At 37.3% G+C, this 21,483-nt stretch overlaps 1 protein-coding gene across 3 annotated transcripts in view; it reads right to left on the reverse strand.

Moving 5' to 3' along the window:
- Window positions 1–3,782: 3,782 nt before the first annotated feature.
- Window positions 3,783–21,483, reverse strand: part of CXHXorf58 (chromosome X CXorf58 homolog) — a 33,337-nt gene continuing 15,636 nt past the window's right edge. For all 3 annotated transcript variants that reach the window (XM_049871350.1, XM_049871349.1, XM_049871348.1), the window contains 4 exons: window positions 17,285–17,416; window positions 7,842–8,071; window positions 5,005–5,155; window positions 3,783–4,410 (listed from right to left, as the gene is read on the reverse strand). In XM_049871350.1, coding sequence (XP_049727307.1) covers window positions 4,237–4,410; window positions 5,005–5,155; window positions 7,842–8,071; window positions 17,285–17,416 — 687 coding nt within the window. In that variant the 3' untranslated portion in view covers window positions 3,783–4,236. The remainder of the gene's footprint in view (window positions 4,411–5,004; window positions 5,156–7,841; window positions 8,072–17,284; window positions 17,417–21,483) is intronic.

A 21,483-nucleotide genomic window follows, 5' to 3' on the forward strand; every position in this document is an offset into this window, starting at 1 on the left:
AAAAGAGAGAATGTGAGAGTCAATATTCTCCAGTAAAATTTAAGAGCACAAAAGACAAAGAAAATTTTAGAAGCTGTCAGAGGGATCATCTTAAAGAAATAACTAGACTGACAGCAGCAGCCAGAAGACAGTGGAAAAATAACTTCAGACTGCTGAGAAAAACAATTTTCAATCTAGAATTTGATATTTAACTAAAGCATATATTTAAGAGTAAGGGTAAAATGAGGACATTTTCAGAAAACCAACCAACAGGCTCTAATTAAAGGAGCTTTTAAGAGCTCAGGATAAAAAGAAATGTTCCCAGAAGGAAAATGTGAGATTCATAAAACAATAAAAAAAATAGTGCTAAAATATTGGACAACAATAACTTGTAAAATAAAAGCATGGTGATTGACATTCTAAGACCATTGGATAGTTTGCAAAGAGAGTGGAGCTACTGATTAACGTCAGACTTTAAGTACCCCAAAACCAAACCCACTACCACCAAGTCGATTCTGACTCATGGCGACCATATATATTACAGGGTAGAACTGCACTATAGGGTCTTCTTAGCTGTAATTTTTATGGAAGCGGATTGCCAGGCTTTCCTTCTGTGGCACTGCTAGGTGGGTTCAAACTGCCACCCTTTAGGTTATTAGTCCAACATAAACTGCTTGTGCCACACAGGGACCTCAAGTGTATGTGTTACAAATTTAAGAGTAAGCACTGGAGAGAAAAAGACTGTATAAATTCCAGAACAATGGAGGACAAAAAGTGGAATCAATGGAGCAGTCTGGAAAAAACAGGAAAGGGGGAAAACCAGAAAAATCAGGACAAGTAGCACAAAATAATTCCAAGTATATAAATAATTAATTAAAATTACAATAAAATGCAAATGGATTAAACTTACCAGTTAAAAGAAAGATACCCTCAGACTGGATTAAAACAAAACGAATTCAGATATTTGCTATATTCTAGAGAAAACCTAAAATACAAAGGATGGTATAGCAGAATAATTAGTATCAGTGTTATAACAAACAACCCCCGAGATCTCTGTGACTTAATACAATAAAATTTATTTCTTGCTTACATTATAGGTCCATCAGGTCCAGCTGCTGCCCTGGCTGTCTTTTCTCCAATCAGTGACATAGGAATCTGGGATGCTTCTATCCTGGTTCCACCATCTCAGAGTTCCTTGGCTTAAGCCGTGTGGACAGGGGAGAGAGAAAGCACAGAAGGCCATGCATGACAGTTTGGGGCCCAAGCCTAGAAGTGACATACATCACTTCTGTTCATATTTCTCCAGCCAGAACTCAGTTCATGTGGGCCCAACCAACATAACTGTAAGAAAAGCTGGGAAACGTAGTCCTGTGTTTCCAGGAAGAGGAATTGGAACTAGTGAGCATCTAGCCAGTCTATGACACATGAAAAGGTTGAAAATAAAAATGGAAAAAGGAATGTCAGGCAAATACTAATTAGAAGAAATCTAAAGTAGCTATGTTCATATTGGAAACAATAGTCTTTAAGACAAAATGCATTATTAGGAATAAAGATAGTAACTACATAAAGATAACACATTTAATTCATCTGGAAGATACACTAATTCTGAAATTATATATATACTTAATAATATCTTCAAATAACATACAGCAAATATTGATGGAATTAGAAGAAACATACACCTTTCTCACTAATAAGAAAAACCACCCCAAAATTATTAGCACATAGAAAACATAAACAATACAATTAACAAGCTTGATCAAAAGGACATATATAGAAGCTTGTAATCAGCTATAGAGCACGTACATTTTTCTCAAGCATGAAACAAATATTTATGAAAACTGACCATGTACTTGGCTATAAAGCAAGTCTCAACAAATGTCACAGGATCAGTATCATACAGAGCATGTTCTCTGATTAGAGTGCAATTTAAGTTAAAAATAAATAACAAAGATAATCAAAAGAAAGAAGACCATGTACAAAGATGTTCACTCTGGTTCTAATTACCTAACAATGGTGAAAAAATGAGAAACACAAATATCCACTAATATAGGCATGATCAAATAAATTGTGCCTCATCAAACCAATGGGCTATCATGTAATAGCCATTAAAAATAATTATCTTTGTTCCTCAAAAAGTTAAACATAAAATTATCCTATGACCTAGCAATTCCACTCCTAGGTATATACCCAAGACTTCAAGGCAGGCACTCAAATAGTCACTTGTACACCAACACTCATCGCAACATTATCTACAATGAGCTGAAAGGTAGGAACAACCCGAATGTCCATCAACATAAATAAAATGTGGTATGTACATAAAAAAAACCATGGAATATTATCCAGCCATAAAATGAAATGAAGTTCTAATACATGGTATGCCACGGATGAACTTTAAAAAACATGTTCAGTGAAATGTTGGAGACAAAAAGACAAATATTGTATTATCCCACATATATAAAAAATCTAGAATAGGCAAACAGAGACAGACAAAACTATATTAGTGGTTACCAGTGGCTGCAAGGAGGGGAAAAAAGGGAGTTAATGCTTAATGGGTTACTGAATTTCTCTTTGGCAGAACTAAAAACAAGAGAGAATATACATGGCAAAATGTATACCCAATTCAGCAGTTCCTAAGCGTGTAATTCAGTGACACTGATCACATTTTTCAAGTTGTGCACAAAATATTATTTTTAAATGGACTATGTTTAAGACATATTAAATTTTAGACCTATGATTACAACTATGTGAAAAATACATGTGCATTCAGACAGATTGGAAAGGTAAAAGCAAATAAAAAAGGGTTGTTACATTACAATGGGATTATGTGTAATTCTACTTTTTAAAGGATTTTCTGTGATGTGGTTACATTGTTTAATCTGAGCTAAAAGAACCAGAAGAAGACATGATCTCTGTGTGGCAGCAGATGCTAGTCGTGCTTTAATACCCACTCTCCCTTTCTTTTATAATAATAAAATTTTAATTTGGTACAAAACCACCTAAAATAAGAGTACATTTCCTAGTCTCCCTTATAGGTAGGTCTTACAATGAATTATAACCAATGAAATATGGAAAGTGGGTGCCCTTAAAGGTAAAGAATCTGTCCTTTCTTTGTTCTTTTCCTCAATCCTGCTACCTGAAATGTTATTTTGCTTTGTTACTACACGTACTCAGGGTGGACTGAATTTGATATGCATTTGATTGGATGAGGGACTGCGTCCCAATTTAATAAATGAATATGTGTAACTCATGAAGAAAAGTACATGTTTTCATATTCAACTAGTGTTTAGTACAAGCTGTGAAAATGATGGGATTATCTATTCTTTTTGGATATCAAATGAGGACATATTAATATTAAAGAGTGCACATTTATGTTAAATACAGTCTAGCAGGAATCAAATGCATTTACTCCAATATTCTTTATCATTTAGGAGAATATTTTAGCAGTGGATGAGATTTTTTTTAGAGGCTTCTTTGCCTGAGTTAAACTGCAATCAAGCCACACATTTTAAATGTTAAGCAAAATTGTATTTTTAAGTTCAATAAATAACTGCATTTGGTTTAATTATCACAGCCTCTGGTAAGGTTTGATATGGTTCAATAGCCTGGATCACACACACAAAAAAATCAATACTTCGTGGTATATCAGGAATGAGAATTTATCTATTCAAAATGAAATTCATAACTATTATTCAAAACAGCCTTTCCACTTGAAAAATATTCAAAGTACAACATTAAAGCAGATGCAACATTCTGCCCTAGGTGCTTACAATATTCGATAACGATTAGGTATGCTATGTCATTCCCACCATAGCAACAAATTCATTATTATTTTTATTATAATTCAGAAAAGGTCACTCACAAGCTGTTCTGTAAAAACAACATGCAACTAAAAAACAGACACTGGAGGCTGACTGAAAAGCAGCCTTTTATTCTGTGAATTCTAATATTTATGCTGAGCATGGCTTGTTCAGATATTTTAAATGAAAGAAAATAAAAATTTAATAAAAGTTCCAGGGACTGATTTATTCATCTTTTCTTAAGCAAAATTGTACACTGCTAGTTCGAGGGCATCTAATTGAAATAATTTACTCAGATCAAAATTCTGTCAGTAAGATACGTGCAACTATGGTAATATGAAAAGGTCTTAAAAAACTGTCACACATTTGGTTATGAGAGCATGTTTATATTTGATTTCCTGGACATTTGTAGACAGACAAGTAGACTGTTAAATAACTTTGTTATTCCGTCAATTATTTAGGGTAGTGGGAAATTAGCAAGACACAAGTCTTCAGACCAGGCAAATAATTCCTTTTCTCCTTTTTCCCATTCTTCATCTGACGTGGATTCTTGAACTCTTACGATGTCGAAAGATGGTGTGGAGACGATGATCTCCTGTTTCTTTGTATGTGGTGTGTCCGTTTTCGGTTCCTAGGCAGAATTAAAAACAAAAGAGAAAAGTGTTTCATATTTGGTTATTACTACTTTGTATTCTTATGTTTGTTCATACTTAGCCTCATCCAAAAAAAAAGTATAGCAGATTTTTTAAAATAACAAAGCATTACGTGAATACATGTCATTGTAAATATTTCTACAACTGTAGAAATATACCGAGGCAGACTTTACACAGTATAGCGTTTAAAAAATTTAGATAGAAATTACTTCCATTTTTGAGCAAAGCCCAACTGGAGACGTGCTGAATTAACAGTGTCAACATAGACAATTTTTTTTAATCTTCAAATTTTTTTTCTGCTAAATCATGCTGCTGTGGAGCTAAAATAGCTGGTATTTATCAGAATAGCTAATATTGTTTAAGCATTCTAAAATACTGTTCAGCCATTTTAAAAATGTGTTACCAAGATAAAAGTAGCTTTATACTATCCAAGGTATATGTATACCAAAGGCGGTTCATCCTTAAACTTGATTAGGAAAACTTACCTATGGAAGCAGGATTGCTCAGCAATTGTACTTACAGGCAGTTTGAGTATTTTCTAAGACAAAAAATTCAATACAAGTTAAACTTACGGTCACCGGAGAATCATTTTTTTCTTTATCCATCTTATAAGCTTTTCTCATTTTTTCAACTTTAATTCTAGCTTGTTTGGATCGACGACCCAGATGTTTCACTTGACTTTGTTTTTTATAGGGCCGATACAAAGGCTTGGGTGAAGGGGGCCTAAAAAATGTATTACAAGCAGAAAAAAAATCACAAAAAGTAAAATTTCAATGTAAGGCAAGTTCCATATTTTATTAAAGCATTCTCTAGCAAATATGTAATAGACCTCATGTCATAGATTGAATTGTGGCCCCCCAAGTATCTGTCAACTTGATTAGGTCATGATTCCCAGTTTTGTATGACTGTCTACCATTTTACCATCTGATGTGATTTCCCTATGTGTTGTAAATCCTATCACTATGATGTAATAACATAGATTAGCAGCAGTTATATTGATGAGATCTACAAGATCAGACAGGGTCTTAAGCCAATCTCTTTTGAGATATAAAAGAGAGAAATGAGCAGAGAGACAGGGGGACCTCATAGCACCAAGAAAAAAGCACCAGGAGCAAAGCACATCCTTTGGATGCGGGGTCCCTGCGCCTGAGAAGCTCCTCGACCAAGGGAAGATTGATGACAAGGACCTTCCTTCAGAGCCAACAGAGAAAGCCTTCCCCTGGAGCTGACACCCTCAATTTGGACTTCTAGCCTACTAGACTGTGAGAAAATTAATTTCTCTTTGTTAAGGCCATCCACTTGTGATATTTCTGTTACAGCAACGCTAGATGACTAAAATACCTCAGTACGTGGAACAATGCACTTAAACTTTTAGGCAAAAGTTATCATTTATGCTTGAGCTACTTAACATAATTCTTTATTTGCCACTTATGAAGGTGTAGAGATGATGGTGTTGACAACAATGACGGTGATGAAAATTATAAAACCTGATATCACTTTTAAATCAGCTTTCCTGGAAAATATTGTGTAGTAGCCATTTGAATCTTTTTTTTTTTTTTTTTACACTACATGCTAACATAAAAAAGTATTTAAATTTCACATTGGCTGAAAAAACAAGCTGTTTTTTTAATCGGTGTTGGGAGCAAACACAGTTGGTACCATGCCCACATCCCTTGGCCTTACCGGTGCAATGCACATACGCCCAACTTCCAATTGCCAGCATCCACATCACTCAGCCTGAGAGCATTCCTTGAAAACAAAAGCCCATGTGCAGGGAAGGCCAAAAGTGCCAGAGAATGCCTGTCTTCCTTCTGAAGTAACCCTTAACCAATGACTGCTGGCTGTTGGTGTATAAACACCCCAACTCCCTTGCCCCCTACGGGTAACTCTGAGTTGCATGTTCTACACATGCTGGCATTCCTTGGAGGGATTAAGCTCCAGTTACTCACAGTGGTAACTTGCTTGATAACACACCCTGTTTTGACTGCCTTCCCTTCTCTGTTTCATTTCTCCACGCCTACCCTCTCCCCATCAGTATTTCCTGGGATCACCTCCCAAATAAACACTCAAATCCTTTTCTCAGGGTTTGCTTCAAGGAGATCCCAAACCAAGACTGCACTCAAAGAAGCCTTTATGAAAGTACTTTTTCCTCTTCAATTGATTTAAAATCTGGCTACTCATTTGGCTCTTAAGTGACTCATTCTTGAATAATCAGTAGCATGAATTCAAACAGTGGTGAGCCTGGGGTTATAGATGCTGGCAGAGAAAATTACATCACTTATTTGACCTTGGTGGTAATAGGGTCAAGTTATATATTCAGTTCTTATATGGATGAGTTAGAGAAAATCTATTTCATGATGACAGACCGTACCCTAAACCAGGCCATCTGTCTGGCAAATGTATAGCCTTGATCATAAAATAAATGAGCTAAATTATGTTACTGGGTCAGCATCACTCATCTCTGCTCTTGGAAAAAAAAAAAGCAGCGTGGTTTTTGCCTAACAGTGGGTCATCCATGTCCTCTTCATGGACTAAAGGAGTATTTTTCATTTCAAGTATGAGTGTGTGAAAATAGACTACCAACAGATCTTCTTTAGTCTTATTACCTCTTTTCCGTAAGAAAGAAAGCTTTAATTTGAAAATCAGATGGGTTAGGTGAGGCTTGGTAATGAAAAAAAAAAAAAGAAAAGAATTGGAGGAGTCATCCTCTGTCCATGTTGTTTCGGATCATAATACAGTCTGTTTTGCTACAGTGTACATTTCTATAACGTGAATTAGCTGGCATGTCACTGGTAAAGAAGGGAATAACGTCAGTATAATTCATATGCAATTTATCCTGGCAAGGGGAGCCAGAATAGCAAGAGTAGAATTAGAACCTTCCGCAGAAAAGGAAAAAGCCCTCAGCTCCATGCTGCATTGGCAACAAGAGCCCTTTTGGCTGTGTTTACGAAGATAAAAACTGGCACCTGAACCCAGAGCTCTCTCCCCAGAGAGGCACAACTCCCCATCCCCTGCCTTGGTTGGTTCTTGGTTCTACATTATACTGCCTCTCGTGTCCACTTACAAGGCAACCACACTGGCCCAGGGCTTCACTGCCATCTGCATTGTCTCAATGCCCACCACCAGCTCTAATTAAAGAGTTGCCAGCATTTTCACTCTATTGTTGCATATTTTTTATATTTGCAGCTGCCAGCCATACTAAAGCTGCCTGTCTGGTGGTCCAAGTTATCTCCCCAGGTACCAATTGTTCTTTTTGTTAGTGCTCTACAAAGCTGCATAAGTTTTGAGCAGTCTGCCTCAACCCCATTTTTTCCATATGCCTTATTATCTTTAGTGAGCTATTTGGCAGAATGTGAACATTTTCAGGAATGTCCCTAGTACTGCAACCTTGATGTAGGATCACTTTTACCTAACTTCAGAAATAATCCGTAGCTGGTGCTCACGCATCTCTTCTGTTTTTGGTCTCTGTGATAGATATTTCATTTCTTTCTGTAGACGGCTTGAGATTATTCCAGACTGTGCATAATCAACTATATCATATATCATCATTGCCCTGGGCAAGTTTTCGAGGTTTAATCTTCTCCAATGGTTACTTCTGCCACCAAAACATGCAGGAATCTCATCCATTAGACTGGTATACTGTATGGAAAAAACAATCAAGAATGATTGGCTGTGGGTATTTGAAAATGTTTTTAGACACGTCTCCCAAGGTTTCACTCAAGTGTTACTTAATCCAAAAAGCATTCCTTGATCCTATGTCTGAACTTTCTCGGTTATCTCTCTTCTATGACTCTTATTACTGACTTATTCAATGTTTTAGTTATCTGTGTATGTTGTATTCTCCCCTTCTTTCTGCTTTGAATATCATACAGTATCATAATACCACACTCACCCACTATTTATTTAATGCATAAACATCTTTTTACGGCTAATATAAGTGAGATAAATTAAACTCAGTATGAGCCTGAAAATTAATGATTAAAGTTAAGTGTTCAGCATACCTGGTAGTGTTTGTCCATGACATGCTTGGGTTGACAGGAAATTTGCAGAAATATTTTTTGAAATAACGAGTTCATCCCTGGTGCTAAGTGGCGAATTTCACTACTTTCATTTGGAATATTCGGAGAAATCCCACTTTTTCTCAATTTAAAATGGCATTAAATTATGAATAAAAAAATACAAACCTATATGATCAATTCAACATTATAAATGTTCATGTAAGAGACTGGAATAGGGCAGGAGGAGCTACAATGCTAGGAAATGAAATAACAGCTAGGCATTTAGGGTATACCACACATGAACGCACACACATACAGGCAGTCCTTGCTTTGCACCATTTCGGCAGGCACCAATTTCAAATACCACCATTTACTCAAATCATGGAAGGAGCCCTGGTGGTGCAACAGTTAAGTACTCGGCTTAACGGAAAGGTCAGCAGTTTGAACCCACCCAGCAGCTCCATGGGAGAAAAGACCTGGCGATATGCTCCTATAAAGATGACAGCCTAGGAAGCCCTGTGGGGCAGTTCTACTCTGTCCTATAGTGTCGTTATGACTCAGAATCAACACGATGGCACACTATAACAACAGCCAAGTAATACTGGTGCTCCAACAGCATGGTTCAAATTTCAGTTATCACGGTATATTAACTGTGAGTTAAGTGCATAAAGTACAAACTTTGCTGCTAGCTCTTCAGTCCACAGATCACTATGTAAATAGCAGATGCACATCATGATTAGTGACAAATCATGTCACTTCTTTCATAGTCTCCCAGTGAATGGTCACTGAGCATCTGTTATTCAGCTCACACAGAGACAGCAAAGTGCGTAGTTGTGTTGCCTCCTCGTTTCCCAGGGTTAAACCCTCATGACATTTTACAAAAATGGATAATCAAAAGAGAGAGCCGGCTGGCAAAGAAATGAAAAGTGGTAATAATGCTGAGGTGAAATTCAAATTGAACATAAATGGAATTCTAGAAGAAACAGGTGACCGTGGAAATGTTGACACTGCCATCATTTAAAAGACTACACAGAGAAACTTGGTGAAGATGAATATATCAACATAAATGAGGAAAGTGGCTGTGATGAAAAGGCTGAGGCTGTCCCAGAGGTAGCAATACCAGCAAAAAATTTCACATTAAAGGAACTCAGAGATATTTTACAACATCTAAAGTGCAAAGGATAAAATGGTGGAAGCTGATCCAAACTTAGAAAGGAGTATGACAATTCATCAAGGCATAGAAAAGATCACTGCTTTGTATTTTAAGTTATATGACAAGAAGAAGGCAAGTGCTGTTCAATAATGTTTTTCCCTCTCATTTTTTTTTCTAGCTTAAATTTTTTATTGTGGTAAAACGCAAAACTACTTTTGATTAGTTGTGTTTTTACAGCTTTATTGAGATTTACAAACCTATATTTCACCCATTTAAAGTGTACATTTCAGTGATTTTTAGTGTATTCAAAGTTGGTAAGTTTTTAAAAAAGAAAAGTTTAATTCTCAATGTTTCTAATGTTTTAAATAGCAGTGTACTAAATATAAGTTTTACTTTTTTTTTCATTTTCCTACTCATTTGTAACAGAGAGTAAGAGAGTTTTTAATGTTCTGACAAAACTTTTTAAAGGTCACGGAACAATCGCATTTTTCCCATTGATTATTAGGGTGGCTTTGCACAGTTTCAGCTTGCATGGTCATTTTTATGGTCCTGCACTACCATACGAAGTGAGGACTACCTATGTATTTTATTTCCTGAGAGTGGAGTAGCAAAATGGGTACCCATCTCAGAAATGTCAGTGATCTGCTCTGCCACTTATTAGCTGTTGACCTTTGGCAACTATTTTTAAACCTTGTTAAGCCTCACTTTTCTCATCTGTAAAAAGGGTCATATGACCTACAGACTTGAAGATTAAAGAAGATAATATGCATATGAAGAGCTAAAAACAGTGTCTTATCCATATAAGGGTTCAATAAATGTCAGCTATCATCTCTCTCTTCCAATATGTCTATCTGGGAACGCTCTCTATGACACCGATCCTTGACCTTTTCACAGTCTGCAAGTATCTGACCCACGCCCTCAGAAAAGATAGTTGGCATCCAAGTCTTACTTATTTCCTGGTTCAATTTCCTACTCCCATAGGGAATTCCCTTCTTTTAGGTTAAAAAAAATAAAAATAAATCTTTTTTTTTTTTTTAAGATTCTAAAAGAAAGAAAACACAACTGGGAATCTTTAAGGCACTGCATTAATTTCATGTTTCACGCTGAAGCAACTGAGTGAATAGTTATGGCCATATATTATCATTATGAGCTAGGATTTTGTGATCCCTTGTTTCTTTATAACTTGTAAAGTAGGGGTAATAATATTCCATACCTCTTCGGGTTACTGTGAGAAAAAGGAGTTAATGTTACATACTCGTTTGCTATCATTATTATTCAGGCATAAAGTTTAAGTTCCCTGATTCGGCACTGCTATCCATCCAGTTATGCAAGCCAGAAACCTAGAAGCCATGCTGGACACTTTCCTTTAACTTACCTCCTAGTCTGTCACCAAGGCCCACTGCTTTTATTCTCTATCTCTTGCGTCTTCCAGCCTCACAGCTCTAGACCCAGCTACCACCATTCTCCTAGAATACTTCATAAGCCTCCAAGCTAGTAGAGGGCTCTTGTTGCTCTCTAATTCATTGCTACACTGCAGCCAGAGGGATCTTTTCATTCATTAGATTAGATCACCTCATTTCTTGAAACACTGCACTGGCTTCTTATTGCACACAGAATAGAGAAAAAATAAACACTTTACTGTGGTCAAAAGGCATGATGGATCTCTTACCACCCCTCTGACCTGACTGCATACCACATTCCTCTGTGCTCTCTCTTCTCCAGCCCCAGAGGCCTGCTTGCAGGCCCTGGCATCTCTTCCTGCCACAGAGCCTTTGCCTGTTCACCCCCAGACCTCAGCTCAGTCAGCACTGCTTCAGGGAGGCTGTGACACACATTGTTAATTGCCTGCCCAACAGCCATTCCCTACTTCTCCCTTGCTTACAGAACGTTGGTTTTTTTTCCCCAGGTATATTCAGGGAAGGAGGGTATCAGCACATGAACCATGACTGTTCTAAGCCAATTTTGGGAAATGATCCCATTTCTCTTTCTCAGTGATTGGTTTACGGGGAGCATGTGATCCAGTCCTAGCCAACGGAAAGTATGTTGGGGGCTTCTGGGAAAGATTTTCTTTCTTGAGATAAAGAGAGAGAAATTCAAGGAGTTCCCTTCTTCCTGCCTTTGAATGTTGTTGTATAAGAATGTGACATTCATCTTATTGAAGACAAGAGAACTGTAGAGAAGCTGCCCAGAACCCTCATGTCCCTGAGCTGCTAAATTAGCTAGCCCAAGGAACCACGTATCTGGGGACTTCTTACACAGAACAATAGATGTTCTATATTGTTTAAGCCTCTTGTAGCTGGGAATATTCTGTTCCTTGCAGTGGAAAGCATCCAAATGATAATATAATCCTTCCTCCCTTACTAGGTCGAATTCCTGTTGTAAACTCTCTTAGTACAATGTATTTATTTTTAAAATTGAGATAAAATTCACATAACATAAAGTAACCATTTTAACCATTTTAATGTGTAAAATTCCGTAGTTTTTTAGTATATTCATCAATATTGTGCAACCATTACCACTATCTAATTTCAGAATATTTCAATCATCCCCAAAAAAACCCTTGTACCTGTTAGTAGTTACACCCCACTATCTACTTTCCCCTAGCCCATGGTAACCGCTAATCTACTTTCTATCTCTAGGGATGATGAATGTGCTTATTCTGGACTTTTCATATAACTGGAATCATACAATATGTATCCTTTTTTGTCTAGTTTCTTTCACTTAACAAAATATTTTCAAGGTTCATCCATGCCGCAGTACTTTCAGTACTGCACTTTTTTTATGGGCAAATAATACTCCATTGTATGGATATACTGCATTTTGTTTATCCATTCATCAGAACCATGTATTCATTGCATTTCTGATTTTTATATTAATTTGCATGACACTTGTCTCTTAAAATAGACTCTAATCTCCATGACAGCAGAAATCATCTAATTTCTTTCCCCATTGTACTTCCAGTGTCTACCAAAATATCCCTGACAAAGTAGATAATAAAAATTTGCTTAGTGACTAAATATGTAAAAATAATATACCACATTTATTTAAATTTGCCTTATTCCACAAGGGATTTGAAGCAACTACCAGTAATTTAAAAAAATTTTATTGTGCTTTAAGTGAAAGTTTACAAATCAAATCAGTCTCTCATACAAAAATTTATATACACCTTGCTATGTACTCCTAGTTGCTCTCCCTCTAATGAGACAGCACACTCCTTCCCTCCACTCTCTATTTTCATGTCCATTCGGCCAGCTTCTGACCCCCTCTGCCCTCTCATCTCCTCTCCAGACAGGAGCAGCTACTAGTTTTATATAAAGGATATGATATTTTCTAAATAGGATCTTTAATAATTGAAGAATAAATATAGCACATAGATGTCCCCATTTCCTTTATTTAGAATTTACACCAAGTAGTAGCAGAAACACTGAAAATACAATCTGAAGATCTAGGTATGTCAATCCCAATTCAGATACCTACTATGAACTTGGGCAAGTCATTTCATCTCTGTGACTTCAGTTTTCTCATATATGCACTGGGAATAATAAAACTTGTCTCCTACGGTTCTTGTGAGGATTAAATGTAATAGGTAAGTGTGAAAGTACTTTGTATGTAGTTAAGTACTACAGAAGTAGAATAGTGTTATACAGTAAATTAAAAGCACTCAAGAAAAGTATTCCTTCAGTAAGTTTCATGAAATTTTTAAAAATAATAAAAGAAGTTCTATATTTCCATCAGAACTAAAGAGAACCTTGAAAATATGGCTTGGCAAAAGTTGCTGTATGTGTGTGGGCCAATAAAAATGTCCTATAATGCTGCTGAGTGGTACATTTTTTAGAATAAGTCATGGTGCTTTTATTAACATGAGAAAACTTTAAGGAAATGTTATCCTTGACCCAAAATAGGTATGACAAAAGATGAAAATGAGAGTTTAGGCAAAGTGATACCATTTATGAGGCTGACAGGTTTAGAACTGGATCCAAGATACAGTATAAGAAGTTAACAGGTGGCGTAGTGGTTAAGTGCTACGGCTGTTAACCAAAAGATTGGCAGTTCAAATCCACCAGGTGCTCCTTGGAAACCCTTTGGGGCAGTTCTACTCTGTCTTATAGGGTCGCTATGAGTCAGAATCAACTTGATGGCAGCGGGTATGATACAATAGGTAAGAAAAAATGCTTTGGAGCAGAATTAACTTAGTCATCATGAAACTAAACCTGTGTAACATTTCCCAATATCTAACTGTTCCCCTTGATTCTCAGTCCTGACCTCAATTTTATTTCAAGTCTTTTGCTACAGCTTTGCTCAGTTCCTGGAATTCACTTATGGCCTAATGTTATCAGCTGTGGAGACACTGCTAGTTGCTTATCTGACATTCCCCTTCTTGACAGAATATTGATTTATTTAGGGTAGCCGAACCAAACCCACTGCCGTCGAGTCGATTTTGACTCATAGTGGCCCTATAGGATAGAGTAGAATTGCGCCATAAAGCTTCCAAGGAGTACCTGGTGGATTCGAACTGGTGACCTTTTGGTTAGCAGATGTAGCTCTTAACCACTACACCACCAGGGTTTCCATTTGGGGTAGCAGTGCCCAACAAAATATTTGCTTATTCAGCCTCCTTTGCAGCTAGGGGTGGACACTTGATACAGTTCTGGCCAATGAGATGTAAATGGAAGTTCACAGGGAGGGTACTCCTCCCCAAAGAAGTAGGCAAAACTTTCTGGTCTTCTTGCCTGGAACATGAATATAAGGGACATGTACCAGAGTGAAAGCTACCCACTTTGGAGGGCCAAATGGTCAGATGGACAGAGTCCTGCATCCCTAATGACATTGCTGAATCGCTGTACCAGCCCCAACTGCCTACTTCTAGACTTCTTCATGAGTGAGACAAAATAAATCTTACTGTGTAAGCCTGTTTATTAGTTGAATTTTGTCTTGCAGATGAACACATTCCTAACTAAGACACCAGCACCTGTGAACAACTTCTTATACTGTATCTTAGATCCAGTGCTAAACCTGTCAACCTCATGAATAGTATCACTTTGCCTAAACTCTCATTTTCATCTTTTGTCATACCTATTTTGGGTCAAGTATAACATTTCCTTAAAGTCTTCTCATGTTACATAAAAGCACTGTGACTTATTCCAAAAACTGCATCATCCAGCAGCATTATAAGATTAAAAGATTATACACCATGACCAAGTGGGATTTATCCCAGGAATGCAAGGGTGGTTCAATATATGAAAACCAATCAATGGAATACACTACATTAATAGAATGAAGGGAAAAAGAAAACCACATGATCATCTCAATTGATACAGAAAAAAGTATTTGACAAAAGCCAACAGCTTTCCATCATAAAAACACTCAATAAAGTAGGAAGAGAAAATAATTTCCTCAACATGATAAATGGCATTTATGAAAAACCCACAGCTAAGATTATAGTCAATAGTGAAAGACTTAAAGCTTTCCCCCTAAAATCACAAACAAGAAAGAATGCCTGCTTGCACTATTGCTATTCAACACTGTACTGAAGTCCTAGCCAGAGCAATTTGGTAAGAAAAAGAAATAAAAGGCACCCAAATTGGAAAGGAAGAAGTAAAATTATCTCTGTTCACAGATGACATGATCCTATCTATACAAAATTCCAAAGAATCCACCAAAAAACAAAACAAAATAAGAAACCCCACCAGGGCTAATAAATTCAACAAAATTACAGGACACAAGATCAAAACACAAAAATCAACTATATTTTTATAAACTAGCAATGAATAATCTGAAAATAAAATTAAGAAAACAATTTCATTTATTATAGCATCAAAAAGAATAAAATACTTAAGAAAAAAATTTAACCAAGGAAGTGCAAGACTTGTACACTGAAAGCTACAAAACCCTGCTGAAAGAAATTATATGGAAAGATATCCCATTATCACAAATTGAAAGAATTAACATTGTTAAGATAACAGTAGTCTACAAACTCATCTACAGATTCAATGTAATAACCATCAGAATCCCAACAGCCTTTTTTGAAGAAATGGAAAAGCAGATCCTAAAATTCATACGGAAATGCAAAGAACTCCAAATAGCCAAAACAATCTTCAAAAAGGAGAACAAAGTTGTAGGGCTCATACTTCCTGATTTCAAAACTTATTACAAAGCTACAGTAATCCAAACAGTGTGGTACTGGCACACGAATAGACATATACATTTATGGAATAAAATCAAGAATCCAGAAATAAACCCATACATTTATGTGCAATTGATTTTAGACAAGAGTGCCCAGACCATTCAACGGGGAAAGGATAGTTTCTTCAACAAATGGTGCTGGGACAACTGGATGTCCATGTGCAAAAGAATGAAGTTGGATCCTTATCTCACACCATATACAAAATTTAACTCAAAATGGATCAAAGACCTAAAATCTAAGAGCCAAAACTATAAAACTCTTAGAAGAAAACAGGAATAAATCTTCATTGCCTTGGATTTGGCAATGGTTTCTTAGATATGGCACCTAAAGCACAAGCAACACAAGAAAAAATTGATAAATTGGACTTGATAAAAATTAAATATTTTTGTGTATCAAAGGATACTATCAAGAAAGTGAAAAGACAGCCATAGAATGAGGAAAAGTATTTGCAAATCATATATCTCATAAAGGTCTAGTATCCGGAACATATGAAGAACTCTTAAAAAAAATCCTCTGCCATCGAGTAGATTCTGACTCATAGCCAACCCCACAGGATTTCCAAGGCTGTGAATCTCTATGGAAGCAGACTGCCACATCTTTCTTCCGCAGAGCTGCTGGTGGTTTCAAACTGCTGAACTTTTGGTTAGCAGTCGAGTGCTTTAACCACTGCACCACCAGGGCTCTTTAAAGAACTCTTTTGACGACTCAAAAAAGACAAACAACCCAATTAAAAAATGGGTAAAGACAGGCAATCACAAGTATTGGTGAGGATGTGGAGATACCGGAATCTTCATACATTATGGGTAGGAATGTAAAATGGTACAGTCACTGTGGAAAACCATTTGGCAGTTCTTCATAATGTTAAAACATAGAGTTACCACGTGATCCAGCAGCTTCGCTTCTAGGCACATACTCAAAACAACTAAAAACAGTTGCTTAAACAAAAACTTGTACATGAATGTTCATAGCAGCACTATTCACAATAGCCAAAAAGTGGAAACAAACCAATATACCACGTCAACAGATGTCCATCAGTGGATGAATGGATAAAGAAAAGGTGGTATATTATTCAGCGATAAAAAGAAATGAAGTACTAATACATGCTACAACATGGATGAACCTTGAAAACATTTTGCTAAGCGAAAAAAGCCAGACACAAAAAGTCTACATACTGTATGATTCCATTTAGATGAAATACCCAGAATAGGCAAATCCACAGAAACAGAAAGTAGATTAGTGGTTGACAGGGCTGGGGTGAGGGGAGAATGGGGAATATGGCTGCTTAATGTGTACAAGGTTTCCTTTTGGGGTGATGAAAAGGTTCTGGAACTAGATGGTGGTGATGGGTGCACAATACTGTGAATGTACTTAAAGTGAATTGTACACTTTAAAATGATTAAAATGGTACATTTTACGTTGTATTTTACCACAATAAAAAAAAATGATTCTTTTTTCTTGGAGGATAGTCAGGAAGGCTTTTTGTTTGTTTGTTCGTTTTCAACATCTAAATTCCTTACTTGCACGTAATCTCTCATTGTGACAACGTCTATTACATCAGCTACTCTGAACTTCTGGAAAAGATATTCATCTTCCAAAACTTGGCCAATAAATTTCTTTTTCCCCATTATTTTGCAAGCATCAACCACTGCCTATAAAGAAAATAGAAAACAGACTTTAGAAATAGTAGTATAATAGCAATAATTATCAGCACACACTTTACATGATTTTTCTGACAAGTACATCAAATATTGTTCCTTTTTTTCTAGCAGCTTGCTATTGAATAATATTTACAAAGAGAAGATTTTATGGAGATTTTTAAACCACTTAAAATTCTTTTCTATAGCTATATCTACATGGTTTAAAAATGCTGCAGACAAATAGACGAGTCTACAATCCTTAGGAAACCACAGTTTTAAAAATAAAATCTGAGTTTTCCCCCCCCGTCAAAAAACATTCTTTTCCTTTAATAAATAAGACAAGCCTATAACGTCATTTGTGTCGTCAATGCAGAGAAAACTTATCTGGTGATTAAATGGGTTGCCCTGGGAACTGCAAGGAAAGGTGTTACTGGGACTGTTTTTTGTGTTAGTTAATACATTGCCCCCAAGTGAAAACAGATGTGAAGTCTCCAGTAGGTTTCAGATTGCTTAGGCCTCCCTCTCCCTCAGACTTCATTCCCGGTAGCCAAAGAGTATCAAGCAGAGTTTTTTTCTTTCCTTCTTCTGCCAAATGTCAACATTTTGTGCTCAAGGAAAGCACCTGATAGGGCAGAGATAGAAGAATCACAGAAAATATGAAGGCTTAACTCCCGTCTGGCTCTCTATTTGCACCACACCCTTCCACAGATGCCAATCCTGTGCTAAAAGCTATACACAGACTGTGAGTAGAGACTTTACTCCCCACCCTCTTTCCCAGCCCCTGTAAGTATGTGTTGACTCTTCTAACACATATTTAGATTATGTATCTGTGCTTTTGGCTTATGTGGAGGGAGCCTGGCAAAGATGAAAATTCAAGTATCTTTTTGATTCTAGATGTTTCTTTTTCCTCCATAGCTCACACTGTGATATTTATGAAATTATGGGAACTCTGTGTTATAATGTGGACATAAGGCCACAGAAAAGTGCTTGAGACAGGACTGGAACTCAGAATCTCTGTTCTGAACACACAATACAATGGTATGCCTTAATGTATTTTCTATTCCAATTGTCACTTCTGTTATCCAGAATATTCCTTTTGAGGTTTTTTTTTTTTTTTAATTTCAACGCTTAGGAGATCACAGACACATATGGAAACTGAAAAAAAAAATATTCAAATGGCTGTAGTTTTATTTCTAATACACTAAACTGAAAGGACAGAAACAGCTTACTAAAAATGTGGCATGGGGCCTTCCTTAGGCAGATTAATTTTTGCTTTCTGTTTCATTAGTTTCTTTATACATCATGCATCTAAAGAAAAGGCAATATGGTATGTATCTCCATTATGCTTTCTTGCAATTGATTTCCTGTGGGTTCTAATTAACTACCCCCACAGTGACACCAAAGGTAAAAAATAATTGTACACTGAACAGGTATGAAAACTATGTAATTCCTGCTTTGGAAATTTCTTTAGGTATAACTGTATTTTACTTCAGCTCATATTACTTAGAAAAGGTATTTATTATCAGTTTCTCCCTATTCTACTCCACTCAGCCGCCACCCATAATCGTTCTCAGCACCACTGCCTTGTTTGCAAAATGCTTCAGCTGTACGGCTCAGCTGTGTTTAACCCATCCCAGCCCCTCATCCAAAAAAAACCATGCCTAACAGAATAGGGCAATCTCTCTGCCCATTGTGAGAGGGGTTTGAAAAAGCTTGCCCTCCAATGGCCAAGATGTACGTATCTCCTTTCTAAGACATCAGCCGTGTATAGCCAGGTTCAGGAAAGTCCTTCTCAATAGATAGGAAGGGATGAGAACGAAGAGCCCAGCCCTAGGAGAAAGGGAAGGGCAAACACTAGGCAAGGATTCTAGGATACCAGCCAGTCAGAGTAGTAGCCAAGAGGCAGGTTCTGTTCTTAGTGAGGGACTCAAAGGGTCAAGGAGGGGCATCTCTAAATCTGACTCCTCCCCTGAAACCCAGAATCACTATGGCCCGGAACTCATAGCCCTATGCTATTTGCTGGCCTAGATCCACACTTGGGCTTGAAAAGTTATTCTAATATCTTGAAGCACTTTTCCTTTCCCTGCTGGAAATTCTCACTTTATGAAGGTAGTAATAACTGGTATCCCAGTAATGGAACTGTTTCTGGGCTTGGAACAGTTCCATTATATACAGGCGTAGAATAAAACACCGTAACTGCTGGTGTTGTTTCAAACCTCTGAATGTGCACACAGTGGAAACACAAATGAGTGTTCAAGTCTGTTATGCGCTGACAAGCCTCTCCAAGTTCCAGCTTCCTCGCGGGTAAGATGTGACTCTACGTGTATATGTGTATGTGTACGTACATATATATACCGTTGTTGTCGTTAGGTGCTGTTGAGTCAGTTCCGACTCATAGTGACCGTATGTACAACAGAACGATACACTGCCCAGTCCTGCGCCATCTCACAATCATTGTTATGCTTGAGGCCATTGTTGCAGCCACTGTGTCAATCCATCTCATTGAAGGTCTTCCTCTTTTTTGTCAGCCCTCTACTTTGCCAAGCATGATGTCCTTCTTCAGGGCCTGGTCCCTCCTGATAGCATGTCCAAAGTACGTGAGACGAAGTCTCACCATCCTCACTTCTAAGGAGGATTCCGGCCGTACTTCTTCCAAGACAGATTTGTTTGCTCTTTTGGCAGTCCGTGGTATATTCAATATTCTTCGCCAACACCATAATTCAAAGCCGTCAACTCTTCTTCGGTCTTCCTTATTCATTGTCCAGCTTTCACCTGCATATGATGCGATTGAAAATACCATGGCTTGGGTCAGGTGCACCTTAGTCTTCAGGGTGACATCTTTGCTCTTCAACACTTTGAAGAGGTCCTTTGCAGCAGATTTACCCAATGCAATGTGTCTTTTGATTTCTTGACTGCTGCTTCCATGGCTGTTGATTGTGGATCCAAGTAAAATGAAATCCTTGACAACTTCAATCTTTTCTCCGTTTATCATCATGCTGCTCATCGGTCCAGCTGGGAGGGTTTCTGTTTTCTTTATGTTGAGGTGCAATCCATACTGAAGGCTGTGGTCTTTGATCTTCATTAGTAAGTGCTTCAAGTCCTCTTCACTTTCAGCAAGCAAGGTTGTGTCATCTGCATAACACAGATGGTTAATGAGTCTTCCTCCAATCCTGATGACATGTTCTTCTTCATATAGTCCAGATCCTCGGATTATCTGCTCAGCATACAGATTGAATAGATATGGTGAAAGGATACAACCCTGATGCACACCTTTCCTGACTTTAAGCTATGCAGTATCCCCCTGTTCTGTATGAACAACTGCTTGTTACTCTATATACAGGTTCCTCATGAGCACCGTTAAGTATTCTGGAATTCCCATTCTTTGCAATGTTATCCATAATTTGTTATGATCTGCACAGTCGAATGCCTTTGCATAGTCAGTAAAACACAGGTAAACATCTTTCTGGTATTCTCTGCTTTCAGCCAGGACTCATCTGACATCAGCAACGATATCCCTGGTTCCACATCCTCTTCTGAGTCTAGCCTGAATTTATGCCAGTTCCCTGTCGATATACTGCTGCAGCCATTTTTGAATGATCTTCAGCAAAACTTCACATGCGTGTAATACTGATATTGTTCAATAATTTCCACATTCGGGTGGATCACCTTTCTTGGAAACAGGCACAAATATGGATCTCTAGCAGTTGGTTGAGCAGGTAGCCGTCTTCCAAATTTCTTGGCATAGACGAGGGAGCACTTCCAGCACTGCACCCGTTCGCTGAAACGTCTCATTCGGTGTTCTGTCAGTTCCTACCACCAACAGATATGGAGCTTCTTTGGGGCTGATGAAAATGTCGTGGAATGAGACACTGGTGACTGATGTATAACTTTGTGAATGTACCAAAAAACATTGAATTGCATACTTTAAAAGGCTGTTGTTTATGGTATATGAATTATATCTCAATAAAACTATTCTAAAAATGTGAAGAAAATACATTTTAGGATCAAGGAAAGATGGTATATATTAATTTAAAGCCTGCCTTATTCCAAAGAGAACTTGAGCATCTTGTCATATGGAT

This window comes from Elephas maximus, chromosome X (genome assembly GCF_024166365.1).
Source record: "Elephas maximus indicus isolate mEleMax1 chromosome X, mEleMax1 primary haplotype, whole genome shotgun sequence".
NCBI lineage: Eukaryota > Metazoa > Chordata > Mammalia > Proboscidea > Elephantidae > Elephas > Elephas maximus.